Source organism: Canis lupus, chromosome 2 (assembly GCF_003254725.2).
Source record: "Canis lupus dingo isolate Sandy chromosome 2, ASM325472v2, whole genome shotgun sequence".
In the NCBI taxonomy this organism is placed as follows: domain Eukaryota; kingdom Metazoa; phylum Chordata; class Mammalia; order Carnivora; family Canidae; genus Canis; species Canis lupus.
Genome location: NC_064244.1, coordinates 60277404 through 60291258, shown reverse-complemented (window position 1 = coordinate 60291258; position 13855 = coordinate 60277404). Strand labels below are relative to the sequence as shown.

The following is a 13855-nucleotide window of genomic DNA, read 5'->3' as shown; positions in this document are numbered from 1 at the left end:
AGTACCTCTTTACCAGTTATGAGAAAGAAATGTTTCCATTTTAGTACTAATACTAGTAAGCAGGCTCAGTTTTTATTGTCTTATTGGAAGAAAATAATAATAAAAACTCTTGTTGTTTGAAAAGCATTATTTCAGAGCTCTGTGACGTTATGGGAAAGGCCTTCAAGTTGATGCCACTCTAGTGAGGATAAGGGACATTTGAACAATTTCAGTGCTACCTTTGCATAATTTTCGGTTGGATATCTAGTGGAACTCTGTCTTCATTGTCACTCCCCACCACCCAATGTGGATCAGGTCAGGCCCTCATAGTCAAAACCAGTGTAACCACTTTTGACCAATCACTTGCTTTATGCATCAGGAATCCAGAGTAGTCTCAGACATAATTCCTGTTCCTAGAGAATTCACTATCTGTATGTGAAGATGAAACATTCAATACCTGAAAAGTAAAAACTCCAATAAAGAATCTAAATTACAGTTTGAGACAACACTGGGGAAGAGAGGTCACGTGGCTACATGTGATTGTCTTGTCATTGACAGATGTCTTGTAGAAGGAAAATGTTCTTCATGTAGGGGCTCATAGACACCAGTTGTGAATTCTGAACTGAAGTATTCTGTAAAAAAAATGCTTTTCAATTTTGAAATGGCAGTGCAAAAGAAAAATCTGGTCTATGTAACTGGTAAAGCAATTATTTTAGATTATTATTGAAATAAAGGCATAAAATTGAAAAGTTCTCATAAAATTCATGGACTTCTGAGAAAATGCCAGTGCACCTCACAGACCCAGGGTAGGTGGTAATTTCATTAATCAGTTCCAAATTCAAATGTAAGTTCATTTCAATCTACATATGTAAGATTTAAGGGAAAAGAGAAATTTCAGGTAGGGTAAGATATAGACAGCTGTATAGGAAGAGGTCTTTTCAATTAGATAGAATTTATTATGAGGGTCAGAATAAGATAGTATAAACCAGGTTCCATGTGTTAGACTTTCTGACTGAAACAGAATGTTCAAGAAACTTAGACCAAATATGTGGGGAGTACTAAGAGAATTCTGAGAAGCCTTCAAGGGTTTCCAAAGCTGAGAAGTGACATGATGCCAGAGATACTTTAGGGAAGAATAGTTTGGGGGCAGGACGGGCATAGATTTGGGTTCTCATTTAAAGGGTTGTATTTAAAGAGAAGTCGTGTTCCTGAAATGACGTGATGTGGGCATGCATTCAGGCACAGCAGTGATAACAGAAGAGAACGTATGAATTTCAGAGGACCTCCAATGTAAGAGAACCTCATAACCAATTGGTTATGGGGATGAGGAGGAAAGAGTCAAGGGTGGTACTCCGATTTCAAACTTGGAAGTAAATGGCCGTTTGGTGGGAATGAGGGTGTGCTCCACCACTAGTGGAAGTAGAGGGGAAGTTTTAAGGATCCAGCCCCATGTGTAGCTCTGGGGGAGACCTGAGATGCAAAGAAAGAAGCACGGCTTTGACATCTTCCTGGCTGTGAAAATCACAGAGTTATCCTGGGAGGGATTGTTTGATCTTTGTGTCAACTCAGTGGCCTCAGATATAATCATACCTAAAGTACAAAGCCAGTAATTGAAAGAAAAAAGATTTCCAAATATTTTAGGGATTCTGCAATTTTATAGTGGGTTAGTAATCACCTTGACTTTCTTCTTACAGGGCTTGTAGTTAAGGGCTAGTTCATGCCCTCACCAATAGACAGCCAGATTTCTCCTTCGTTTTATTTAGGTTAAAAGACTTTTACATCACCTTGGTTTTCAGAACTGACAACTGCCAGTGGCCTGTCAATTGCAGACTGACTTTTTTTTCACCTGCTCACAGAGATACTATTGTCTTCCGAGAACTAGTGCTTTTCTTCAGTGATGTGACTAAGCCTATATAATCTTTGAAGAATTGGCCGCTTTATACCTAACAGAGAAATGAAGGTGAGGCTGTGGAGCTGGGAAATCTCAGGGCAACACCCTCAAGTGTGAAGTGTGAGGGAAACTGAAGCAAAAAACCCCTCGACTTTTTGCCAAGCCCATTGCCCAGATCTCAACATCTAGACCTGGGCAGAGGTTGAGTTGAGTACATTCAGCTGTCCTTGTATAAAACTGTCTTTATAGAATGTGTACTCATCCCATTCCAGAGAATTGGAAAAGTCTCCTGTTGGTCAGACACACCTGAGTCCTGCGAACCCTGAGCAATGTGACTTTGTAATAGGTGAATGGCCTTTAAAGATTTATTGTTTTATTTTAGTGGGGGAGAGGTAGAGCGAGAGAGAAACCCAAGCAGACTCTGCACTGAGTGTGGACCCTGTCTCGGGGCTTGATCTCACGAGCCCGAGACCACAACCTGAGCCAAAACCAAGAGTCAGATGCTCAACCGACGGTGCCACCCAAACGCCCCTAGATGAATCACCTTTAAAGTCCTCACAGCTCTTGGAGAGTCTGACTTGTGATGTGTGCAATACTGTGTCACCCTGCCCACATCATAGCTACCTCAGTATCACTTCAGAGCTGAGAAGGTATAAAAGGGCGCTGCCAGGACCCACTGCCACTTTGTGAGGGCATAACCATGCTTGCCAAATTTTGAAACCAGTTACGAATCTGAAAATAAAAAATTAAAGATGTTAATCATTTCCCCTATTACTGAAGGATATATGTGAAATCTTGCATTCACCTTTTTAAATAGGCTTTATGATGAACATTGACTTCCCTGTCTCTTGGAAGGCAGATGTTTTTCTAACAAGGAAATAAAGCTACTCTCAACAGTATTTTCCTAATAAAAGAGCTAGTTGCTTTTCCATCTAAAACCAGAGTTTAAGAGCTTTTTATGATTCTAAAATGAAAAGAATTCCCTTACTATATAAAAAAAAAAAAAGAGTGATGGAAATTTTTTGCCAAAAAAAAAAAAAAGGTACCTTACTTTGCCATCTCAATGTGGCCTGCTGGCCTGAATGTAGTGGAAGGGAGAAGCTTTTATTAGGAAATAATCCTTTCCAATTCTATACCAGTCCTTATCCAAAAACTTTCCCCAAGGCTGTGTACAGTCCTGTGCCCTGGAACTTGTTTAACCATAGGTGGGTAATGTTCTGAGCTTTTGAAACCAACAGGATGGTGTGAACATAAGACTAGGTAAAAGAGGTGCTCTAGTAGTTGTAGGATCTTGAAAAGAGTCATTAATGCTTTCAAGCCACTAAAATTTCTTTAATTCTTCTAGTGTTGTCCTTCATAATTGTACTGTCAAATTTCCCATTTGCACATGAATGGGCTTGAATGAATTTGTAATAATAAGCTGGTGTCTGCACCATGTATATTAGGGTCTCAGCCCCCAACAGCAGGGTGTGATTTGGGAATGAAGCACATGGAGGCATCAGCAACACATAATTGGAAAAGAAAATCCCTTCCAAAATAATGGTATATGATCACCATTTCAAACGTGTAGAGATTGGGATCATCCACTTCAATATCATTTTTTGTATTACTGTAACCACTGAGTTTAGAAAATACAGAGTTGATTCCAGATTTTTCCTTGCAGTTTGAAAGAAGGCACACATCTCTCACAGTGACTGATATTCAGCATGAAGGGCCTTACTAACTGAACAGGATCTGATTTCGTCAGTTTTGTTACTTTCAATCGAAAACAAGACACATTCTTTGGCGAAATCCTCTACTTTTATGTTAAGGTATTCCTTAAACAAACCTGGAAGATAAGGTGCCATTATAGCTATAAAAATTAAAGCATCAAAAAAACCAGATGTCGTTTCCAAGACCACAGAGCCATTCACATTCAGAAACAAAACGAGACCCCTAAGAGGCTGCTGCTTCATTTTGGCGGGGTCACTATGGTTCTGGCCCCTCAATCAGGCTTATGGCAACATGAGGGGAGGTCTCAGCTGAATGCAGAGTCTTCATTAGACGTCCTGTAACTAGGTCTAAATGTGACTTCACAAAGACCTCTTAACTAGACACTGGCTAGAATGACTCTTCCCCTGGGAGAAAAGGGTCTTTAAGATATTTTGAGGGGAGGAGAAGGGTTAAGAGGTCTAATCCATAGCTCTAAATTCCCGTGCTTGGGGGAGCTCATTGACATGGTAGGTTTTAAGGGCTTCTTTGGAGCCATTATGGTTTGTCATGCTGAGGCCCACTGGAGAACACTTAATTGTAGATTATTACCCCAGTGTGTCGCAAGGGCTTTTTGAGCGCTTTGACAAAGCAGCTTGCTACCGCTTATGGGAAACCTTGGGAAAGTTTTGATGCACACAAACCCGAGAACATTCTTTGGGTTTGTGCTTTTAAGTTAAATAACTGGAATTGTCAGGGGCTTTTAAATCTTCCCATCCCTTCCTTCCTCTGTAAATCAAACCTCAATTGTACATAGATTCCTGGGTGCTGGGTATATGCTGAATATGTTTCTTTCCCTTCCTAATTGTTTGTTTTTGAGGTTGGGATTTTTCTTGGCGGTGGTGGTAAAGATGGTGTAATGAACAAACACAATTATCACATCCAGGGGCTGCAAAGCTTTAATTTAGAAATGTAATCGAAATCACATTGTTTCATATGGAACCAATTCCTTCTTGTCTTTTTCCCCCCGAGGAGTGAAGGAAATATCTCTGGTATATGGTTTAAAAACCTGATAGATTAGACCTTCCGATAGGTAGGTGGATTAAGGCAAAGCACAAAAAAAAAAGGCTCATGTTTTCATGTGTCTCCCCTATTTCAAGGTATTCTGAGTTTACCAGATTAGTCCTAATCTAATATGTAGTGCTTTAATGTTTTAAACATTTTGGCTGGACTCTATTCCTAGCCTCCATCTCGCCTATCTCTGTTAACATCTCTGCGTGCATAAGAGGGCATTCATTAGGGCTGGACTGAGGGAAAACAGCAAAAGATCAGTCCACATTTCTTGGGGTTTGGGAATGCAAGGCCATAGCATTGAGAGCACAAGAAGTTGAGAGGATCCGGGGGGGTCAAAATTCAAAATGGTGAACCTTTTTTTCTTTTTTTTTTTTTCTTCTTCTTTGCCCAGAACTCCAGGTTCATTCGGAAATGAGTTCATTTATGCAAACACTGAAGTTTGGGGATCTCTAGCTCCTGCTCATGGTTTCCCACACTGTAAAGCACCAGTGAAGCTAGAGGATCAGAAATAGTTAACAGTCTTTGTGCTAGAGTATGTGGATTTCTGTGTTTTTTGGGTTTTTACGAGCTCACTGCCACGGTTCCTCTTCTGTAGATAGAACCACCTATACTGTTTGCTTTTTTTTTTTTTTTTTTAAGATTTTATTTATTTATTCATGAGAGACACACACACAGAGAGAGAGAGAGAGGCAGAGACACAGGCAGAGAGAGAAGCAGGCTCCATGCAGGAAGCCTGATATGGGACTGGATCCCAGGACCCCAGGGCCACGCCCTGAGCCAAAGGCTCAACCACTGAGCCACCCAGGGGTCCCTGCTTACTTTCTTTTAAAATTACCAAGAGATCTAGACATGTAGTGCAGAGGACACTTAATGAAAGCTGTTAACTATGAGTTACTTTGTTATATGAGATACACCAGCAAAATAAGGGACACAATTATTTTGGTAGGACTCTGTCATGGATACAGGAAATCTCAAACTTGATCTTAGGAACAGATGGAGAGGTCATCTGTCCTTGACTTCTGCATCTCCTTAAATTTGTGCTTGCTCTCATCCTTCAGCACACCAACTTCTCCTGTATCTTAGGTCCACATGGCTGAAAAACAGCTACCACTTCTGGGGCGCTCACCTCCATATAGGGGGTGAGGTCCCACCGAACAAACAGGGCTCCAGGAACCTCCCACTGAAGCCATGTGTGTTGGAGAGCTCCGTTCCCAAAAGAGGGTGACGAGGGACACAAGCCTGTATTCTTTTACTGGACCACTCCTTTAAGGAGGAAGTTAAGGTACCTGCGGTTCTTCTTCACATTCCTCAGAATAAAGCTGCTTTAAGGAACGAACATAAAGTTTTAGAGCAGGAAAGGATCTTAAAGTTCACCCAACCCTACCCTCTGTGTCTCGTTGAGGAAACTAAGACGAACTGAAAGTGATTCATTTTCCAGAGGTCCTGAAGCTAGTTCACAGCATCCCATGCTCAGGCTTTTAGATCAGGGCTCCTAATGCATCCCTTCTTCAGCTTTGCTCCACCATATCACAGCTCGTGCGCATTTCACGTGTTATTTTTTGCTATTGCCTAGAAGTTTTTGAGTAACAAGGGATTTATATTTATAGTCCCTCATTTAATAGATGGCTTTAAGTTTTATATACTCTTTGGCTTGAGAAAAACACAGGCAATGTTTATGAAGACAACCTAGAAATGTGTGGGCAAGTATTTCTAATGTACCATCACACAAAAACAGCAAAATCATGGTCAAATAGCCCATAGATTAAAAAATAGTAAAAATTATATAGGCGTGTAGATGTTAAGCAGGTTTGTTAGACCAGTGGTATTATGTGTAACTTTAAATTTCCTTAATATTGCCATTAAATTATTTTTAGAGTTTTAGGGAGCATATTTAATAAAAATATATCCCACTCTACTTCTCCTCATCTTAGAGCTACCTGAACTTGTATGCCCAATATTTTTGCTCATGGAATGTAAGGCACACCTGAAACTTCTATTCCAGTAATAGACACACTGAATATGAAATCCTCATAGCTATGGCCACAGCTATATTCAGTCAGGTTCTAAGCAGATGCTTGGCCCCAGGAAGAGGACTCTCAGAGGCAGTCAGAGGATAAGATGTTCTCAAGCACAAATGGAATCACTCTCTAGGAGTTAGGAAAAACGTCATGTCATATGACTTGACCCCAGAGGGCTTCAGGATGGGTGCTGGAAGCCTAGAACATTTCAGGTCTTAGAGGCACAACTTGGTTAAAACAAGCTAGATGACTCTCAGCAAAGTTCTTTCTGCGGCTATACCAGCTGCACCAAGGTGGTGCTCAACCTAGAAGGTGCCTTTCCCACTCACAAGCCCCTCATCCCCCAAATTCACTGTCTATACTTGTGACCACAAAACCAGGGAAGAAAATCCAGTTTCTTCGACACTGTCGGAGTTCTAATATGCCCTCACTGCGGTCAGGGCCAGGAGTAGCCAGCAGAGCTTGTGAGAGCAGGAGGGCTCACCTCGGAAAGGCAGGCCTACTGCTTGCACTGCTCCTTTTACTTGAAAAGAGCAGGCTGGTTTTTCAAGGACGATGAGAAGCAGAGGGAAGGGATCTGAGCCGAGCTGACATGGCATGTGCCATACCTGTCAGGCGCCTTTAAACCATTAGCTCCCCAACCCCAGGAACCTGCTCTCTTCAGCTTCTTGTACAGCATGGAACACAGCACGGTGCCGTTGTGGCTTAATGAAGGTAACTGAAGTTTAGGGAATTTGGTGAGGAGGACACATTGTCAGGAGCAACCCCAAAGGCACCTCTGCTTCTCCAAAAGTGGGACTCCTTTGTTTCCCAGCTGACAGAGGGGTGGAGGAGAAGGAAGAAAACCGGGCTGAGATTGGGCCCGAAACACAGGGGTGGAGGTAGGTAGCGTTTTCACTTCTGTGAAATCAGCAAGGATTTATCCTAATGGTAACCTCTCCAGAGATTTCGATCACCTCGTAGGCCTCTCACTTCCTGTAGGACTTTGTTTTCTATATAGAATTCACATCTGCCTGGTCTCATTTAAACTTCCTTTCTCCTGGCCCTGGCCAGCCCCACTGTGCAGGATTGCCATGGGCACTGGCTGTTCAATACCAGAGTGTTGGGAGCCAGCAATTCTTAGCCTTGGCCACAGTTGTACATAGGTTCTCCTCTCTGCAGCTGTGTTTAGCAGGCATTTGGTGGAACCCCGGGCAAACCTCAGTTCAAAGCAGAGTTCACACCTAGCGAGCAAACCACTTTAATACAAACAGTGAAATAATTGACCTTAAAATAATCCCGTTAGGGACAGGAAATATGGTGGCTTGACCTTTTATTAATAATTCTTTTCTTTCCAATAAAAATAGCTATGAGTCAACAGCATCTCTTCAAATTTGGTTAATTTCCTTAGGTTCACTCCAAAGGAGAGGTTCCATCAGTGGCTTTGAAATCTGAACGGGATGAAGAAAAATCATTTATGTGGTAAAAATGTCAACTACACTAACCAGATTAAAGACTTTCTACTGAATTAAAGAAAAATTTGACTCGATTATTTGAAACTAGTTGTAGATACGTCTAAGCACACAGAGAAATCTACTCTGAAGTTGTAGTATTTGCAAGTTCTCTAGGAGCTTACATTCCAATGCAGGGGACCCCTGTTAAATAAATACATAAAGGAGATCACTTCAGAAAGTGAATTAAGAAATGGGGCAGAGGACAGCCCTGGTGGCTCAGCGGTTTGGCGCCGCCTTCAGCCCAGGGTGTGATCCTGGAGACCCCGGGATCAAGTCCCGCATCGGGCTCCCTGCATGGAGCCTGCTTCTCCCTCTGCCTGTGTCTCTGCCTCTCACTCTTTCTGTGTGTCTCTTATGAATAAATAATAAATCTTAAAAAAAAAAAAGAAATGGGCAGAAGTGTGAGTAGTGATTAGAGATTTCAAGGAAGGCATCTCTGAGAGGTGACATTTAAGCTGAGATCTGAAATACATGAGGGAGATAGCCCCATGCAGACATGGAGTTAGCGTTCCAGACAATGGGAACAGCAAGTGCAAAGTCCCCGAGGTGGGAATGACCCCTTGGACGAACGGGAAGCACGTGGAAAAGCTTTCAAGGAGGAGTAGAGGTAGTTGGAATAGTCAGAAGGAAAGTAGAGCCATAGAAAGGCGTTTAGATTATATTTGAACTATAGAGAATAATTTGGAAAACTGAGCACCGACTGTTCTAAGCCATCTGTGAAGGGAAAATGTGCCTGAGGTGCATGTTTTATTTAGTTCTAAAGAAGAAAAGTGCTACGATTATTCTCCTTTTTATACCTCTACGTTGAGTTACACAAGTATTAGTAAAATGAAGTAATATTCACAAAAACACTTTAAAAATTTTAAAGCACTGTAATTTGAGGATATTGTCATCATTAAAGTGTTTAACATAATCGAGGGTATTATTACTTTATGGTAGAAAAATCCTGCTAAAACCTGAAGCGAATTTTCCTAGGACACCCCCTGGCATTTCTCTGAGACCTGTGTTGCTATGAAAAGCTTCTGTTGCCTTTTCCCATATCTCATGAAGGTCTGAGGGAGGAGGATTCCTGCTATGCAGACCACAGACCCCCAGGAGAGAACCACTTTGGTGCCCTGGTCTCCTCTGAGTCCATGGGGTCAAAGGTAAGGCTGTCCTGAGATCGTGACTCCCAGGACGTCTCCACTTCTTGGGCCATGCCGGCTCAACGGAAATTATGAAAATATCCAGGGCCAGGAGCTAATAAATAGGAAGTGACAGGCATGGCATATTAGGGGATTATCACATGCACCAACTCTCTTGCTGACGCAAGATGAAGGTGGAGGGCATCTAATAATCCCCCTGAAATGCGCTGCCCGATGTGCTGGTGATACAAAAGGAAATCTGGTTTCTTGCAAGGCGGACTCAGAAGACTGATGTCCTCTAGATGACCGTTCCCTTTGACATTTATCTGCTTTTTTGTGACCTTTGGTTTCCAAATGTAGTCCTTGGCTCTGACCTCTGGAAAAGATAAAGGAATGAGTTCCAGGTTTGCTCGGTGGTACCAGGAATGACTAACATTGGAGTTTCTCGGCTGACGGGTACAGGATGGCGGTCACCTCTCGTGTTGGCTGTTGTCAGGGCATGGTGGCCTCCATGAAGGGCCCGGCAGGGATGCTGTCTGTAATCACGTGCTCAATGAAAGCAAGAGTCCTCTTGATACCTCTTGACTACATAGCTCCACCAGTGCTGCCCAAGCCATAGAAGTGTAAAACGAATTAATGGAGCAAAACAAGTGGCTTGCATACAGTTGGCACTTCTGTTCTTATTCGGATCAGAAAGAACAATCGGATGGAGATCATTTCAGGAAAAAGAAAAAGGCATATGTTACTTATTGTTTTGGGCGAATGTTTTTATGAGGAAAGGGGATGCCGCACCATTAATAACTGTGGCACGCCATAGCAATTCCAGTCGGCCTGATAGATTAAACGTTAGCCCTCTCTCATTATTCCAGCGGCATTGGCTTCCCCCCAGCCTGATATGTATTCCATGCACAGTCAAGCCTCTGAGTTGACATCTTCTTCTAAAATTGTTTGGCTGTAATAAATATAAAACTTTCACCACTGATGTAAAGCATTGCTGGTTGGCATCATTTCCTACCCCCTTTTAATTATTCCTGACACTGTGGAGAAACATCTAATATAAATCTGTAATGTGCACTGATGACAAACTACACGGTTGGAGGACCATGTAATTTCTCCACAATTAATTAAAGTGCATGGAGATTTTTTTTTTCTCCCTCTCTCTCTCTCTCTTTCTTTCTTTCTTTCTTTTTTTTTCCCCCTCCAGCAGCCAGATGCCACTGACTGGCTCAAATAACACTGCTGTCAACTGTAAAAAATTAAGATCCAAACCGTAAGAAAGGTACTTAGATAAAGAAACCAGATGCCGGGATATTTGTGATCCCCGCGTCCATCCCGATGTAAGCCCCCATTGTTCGACATCTGTAACTCCACAGCTTCATTCCGGCCCAGTCTGTCAGCGGCCCATTTCCACAAGCGTCGTCACTTTGGTAAATCTTTTATTAAAAATTGAACGGTGCCAATCAGCAAGGGGAAGAGGGACACCCGGGGCGGGAGCGGGGCCGGGGGTGGGGGGGGAACCTCTTGTGAGAAGAAACTGGGGCCTGTTTACACCAGTAACGCCCGCTGGTGTTTATGGGCACGTGCGTGTGGTCACCCAGAGAGAAGGAGGGAAAATGCTCGGCTACCATTTCAGGCGGATCTGCCACCTGGAATTGATCAAAAGCAAATTAATTTTCATTTTCAATTAGGAATACAATTAAATCCAAAGTGTGCTGGGGAGGGGGGGGAATGATGCTGTTTACATACAGCCCCTCAGCCCGTGCAGTGGGAGGGCTGGAGGTAAAGCCAGACGAAATGAAATACAATTCTTTGTGTCTTTGCAATTTAATTCATTAAAGTGTTAAGGTGCTGGCTGGGGCTGCTGCTGCATTTTACCTCCCCAGTTGCTGCCCCTCCTTCCCCTGAGGCAGCATTTTAGGAAGGGGGAAGAGGGAGGGCCCCTGGGGGGTGGGAGGTGCTGTAGGATCTGAGAGAGACCCTGCTTGCTGGGAGGCCCTGCCCCTGTGGGTCCGCCCGCGTTTTCCCAGGGTTCTGCTGTGCCTCAAGGATGTGGGGGGTTTAATGGAGAGCCTGAATTGGGGAACAGGAATTTGGCTCTGCCTTCTGCCTCCAGCCTGCTGGCTCTCAGCGTCGGAGCGATACCTGGCAAATGGATCCCCCTTCCAAGTCTGGCCATCATCAGAGATATTGAGTGATTGTGTGAAAACAATCTGGCCGGTGAATGCCTCATGTCACAGGATCCTCGCTCTTTTCACTTGACTTTTTCTCCACATTCAACTGCTGCCTTTTGTTGGAGCAACCAAGTGGGGGCCTGTGGGGCAGACAGGATTCCTCCGTGCTGCCTGGGGAACAGTTGGCCCAGTGTGTTCATCACCAAGGGTGGTAATTTGGGGAGCTTTGACCCTGATTTTAAGGAAAGTCAATTATTTGTCAATTATGAGACCTAGAAATCCAGCGAGAGGACTCAGATGTTAAATGCCCAGCTCTCTGGTTGGGGGATGGCTAACAGCATATCAGCAAATATGAATATGAACAGAAGTTTCCCCCCCTATCGACCTGCCTCCCACAATCAGCTTGCCATGAGCATGTTGCTCTGCTGAAGAGAATCTTCTGACTCCATCTCAGAGAAGAGCTTCTTTGAAAAAACAGTGGACGATAAATATTTCGCCTTATGAATAACAATGAAGATGGCCTTAGATAATAGCTTACATCTTTCTAAAATTCTTTAGGTGATGGATTAAGAGAAAGAACATTCTGGGATCATGGAAACAGCTGCTTTTGGTGAAAGATTATCCAGAGCAGTGTGGTCACCGCAAATCTCCTGAGTTCCAGTCCATATTTTACTTCATACCACGCCACCCCCCCCCTTCCTCATCCCAAAGCAAGGGTTTACGTTTCCTCCTCGCATGGTATTTGTGCTTTAAAAGAAGATTTTATTACTTCTGCTACAGTGGAATTTCTCTTTTTACTAGACAGTTGGCATGACCACAGCCTGAAACCGCGATGGAGTTGTTAACACGCTGGGATCAGTTTTTCCCCCTTTAAAGCTATTCTTTTCTTTTCTTTATTTTTTTAGGAGGGGGGTAAGAAAGCGCCAACAAATCAACAGAACTATTAACTTTCTGATTTATTTGCTACAGAAAGCAAAAAAAGTCAATGTGAAGTGACAGAAACACCAGAACCGACAGTAGGAAAACATTCTCTGTGAAGGTTTCCAACTGAAATTGTACCACAACCAGTTGGTTATCTGGAGATAGACATCTTCAGTTTCCTGATTGCATAATAGAAATGGGATTTCTTTTTCCTCTCAAAAAAAGCATTATCCATAACGTCAACATCAAGTTGTCTGTGCTTTGGGTTCCAGCAAACCTTCCTCTGGGAAACAGGCTTATAATCATCTGAATTGCTAACAGTTTCCACCATTTCTCCTCCTTGGAGGGGAAGGGTAAGTGTTGCTAACACAGTGAAGGCCAGAAGAGGTCTTCAGGAGCCTGCCAGATTAACCCTGCCTGCCTGGCAGATACCATGGCATTGAGTAAATAGACATAGTCCTAACCCCTCCCCATAAGGTGACGTAGCTCTTGAGAAAATTCATCTGGTTGCATATGGTGTCTAATGGCGGCACAGCCAATACACATTATTGCTTTACAAGTAACTCAGGGTTAGAAGTCTATAAGGATTTGGCACTGTGGTTTGGGGCAGTCCAGGACAGTTCAGACATTTGTCCTGGCTGGGGTTGGATGTGCCCTTCTCATGAATGGCAACCAGCGATGTGTGTTGCCCTGCCCTCCTCACTAAGGCACCCACCCTCACTCAAGCTGACAGGTCTTCCCAGTGTAGTTGGTGACAATGCACTCTGTTTTCCTCACCACCACCCCTGCCCCCACCAGGTTTCTGATGACCCATTTCTGAGATGGAAAATTCTTGGCTTTGGCCGACAGCTTACATCATTTTTGCACTTAACAACGCCCATGATCGCAAAAGCAGCCCTCATTTTTAAATCACTTTGTATATCAATACTTCATTTTATTTAATACAGTGTTTTAAAATTATATTTAAAAGGCAGCCTCTTTTCGTCTCATGTGCCCTTGGCTGGGAAACAAAGGAAGTCTCTTTTAAGAGGTGTTTTACACTTTATGACTACTGAGAGAGAACATAGTTCTTTAATAGGTGTATATGTAAGAGAGTTCTACATTATAGCTTTTCAGAGATTAAAAGCTCCGGAACAGGGCTGTTTGATAACATCTTTGAAGGGCAGAAGAGCAAAGTGGAAGCCTCAGAGATTTGGATGCCAAAACAGAACACTCCCTAAACCTGTGGGCAACAGGAGCTTCTCTGAGATCATATTATTCTCACTGATAATAGCGTTCCGCCCTGACTGTGGGTGAGGACTGCGCAGGATGGATCATTCCTGTCTTATACTTCATGGTTATGGGCATGTAATATGTCCTTCATTGAGGCAGGCAATTGACGGAGACGCCAGAGCATTTAAGACTTGAGTCTACTGGAAATGAGACTTGCATTCTTGCCAGAAATGGATGCTTTTCTGTGTCCACCACTATCACACATCTTGACTTTTTTTTTAAT

General features: G+C 43.1%; 1 protein-coding gene across 5 annotated transcripts in view; it reads left to right on the top strand.

Annotated features, from left to right (window-relative positions):
- Positions 1 to 13855, top strand: part of FTO (FTO alpha-ketoglutarate dependent dioxygenase) — a 427826-nt gene that overhangs the window by 309596 nt on the left and 104375 nt on the right. Inside the window, exon 9 of one of the 5 annotated variants that reach the window (XM_025447103.3) lies at positions 8042 to 8183. The exons of the other annotated variants lie outside the window; for them this stretch is intronic. Within the exon in view, the coding sequence (XP_025302888.1) occupies positions 8042 to 8078 (37 nt within the window). The 3' untranslated portion in view covers positions 8079 to 8183. Of the gene's footprint in view, positions 1 to 8041; positions 8184 to 13855 lie in introns of those variants that run through there. 5 annotated transcript variants of the gene reach the window in all.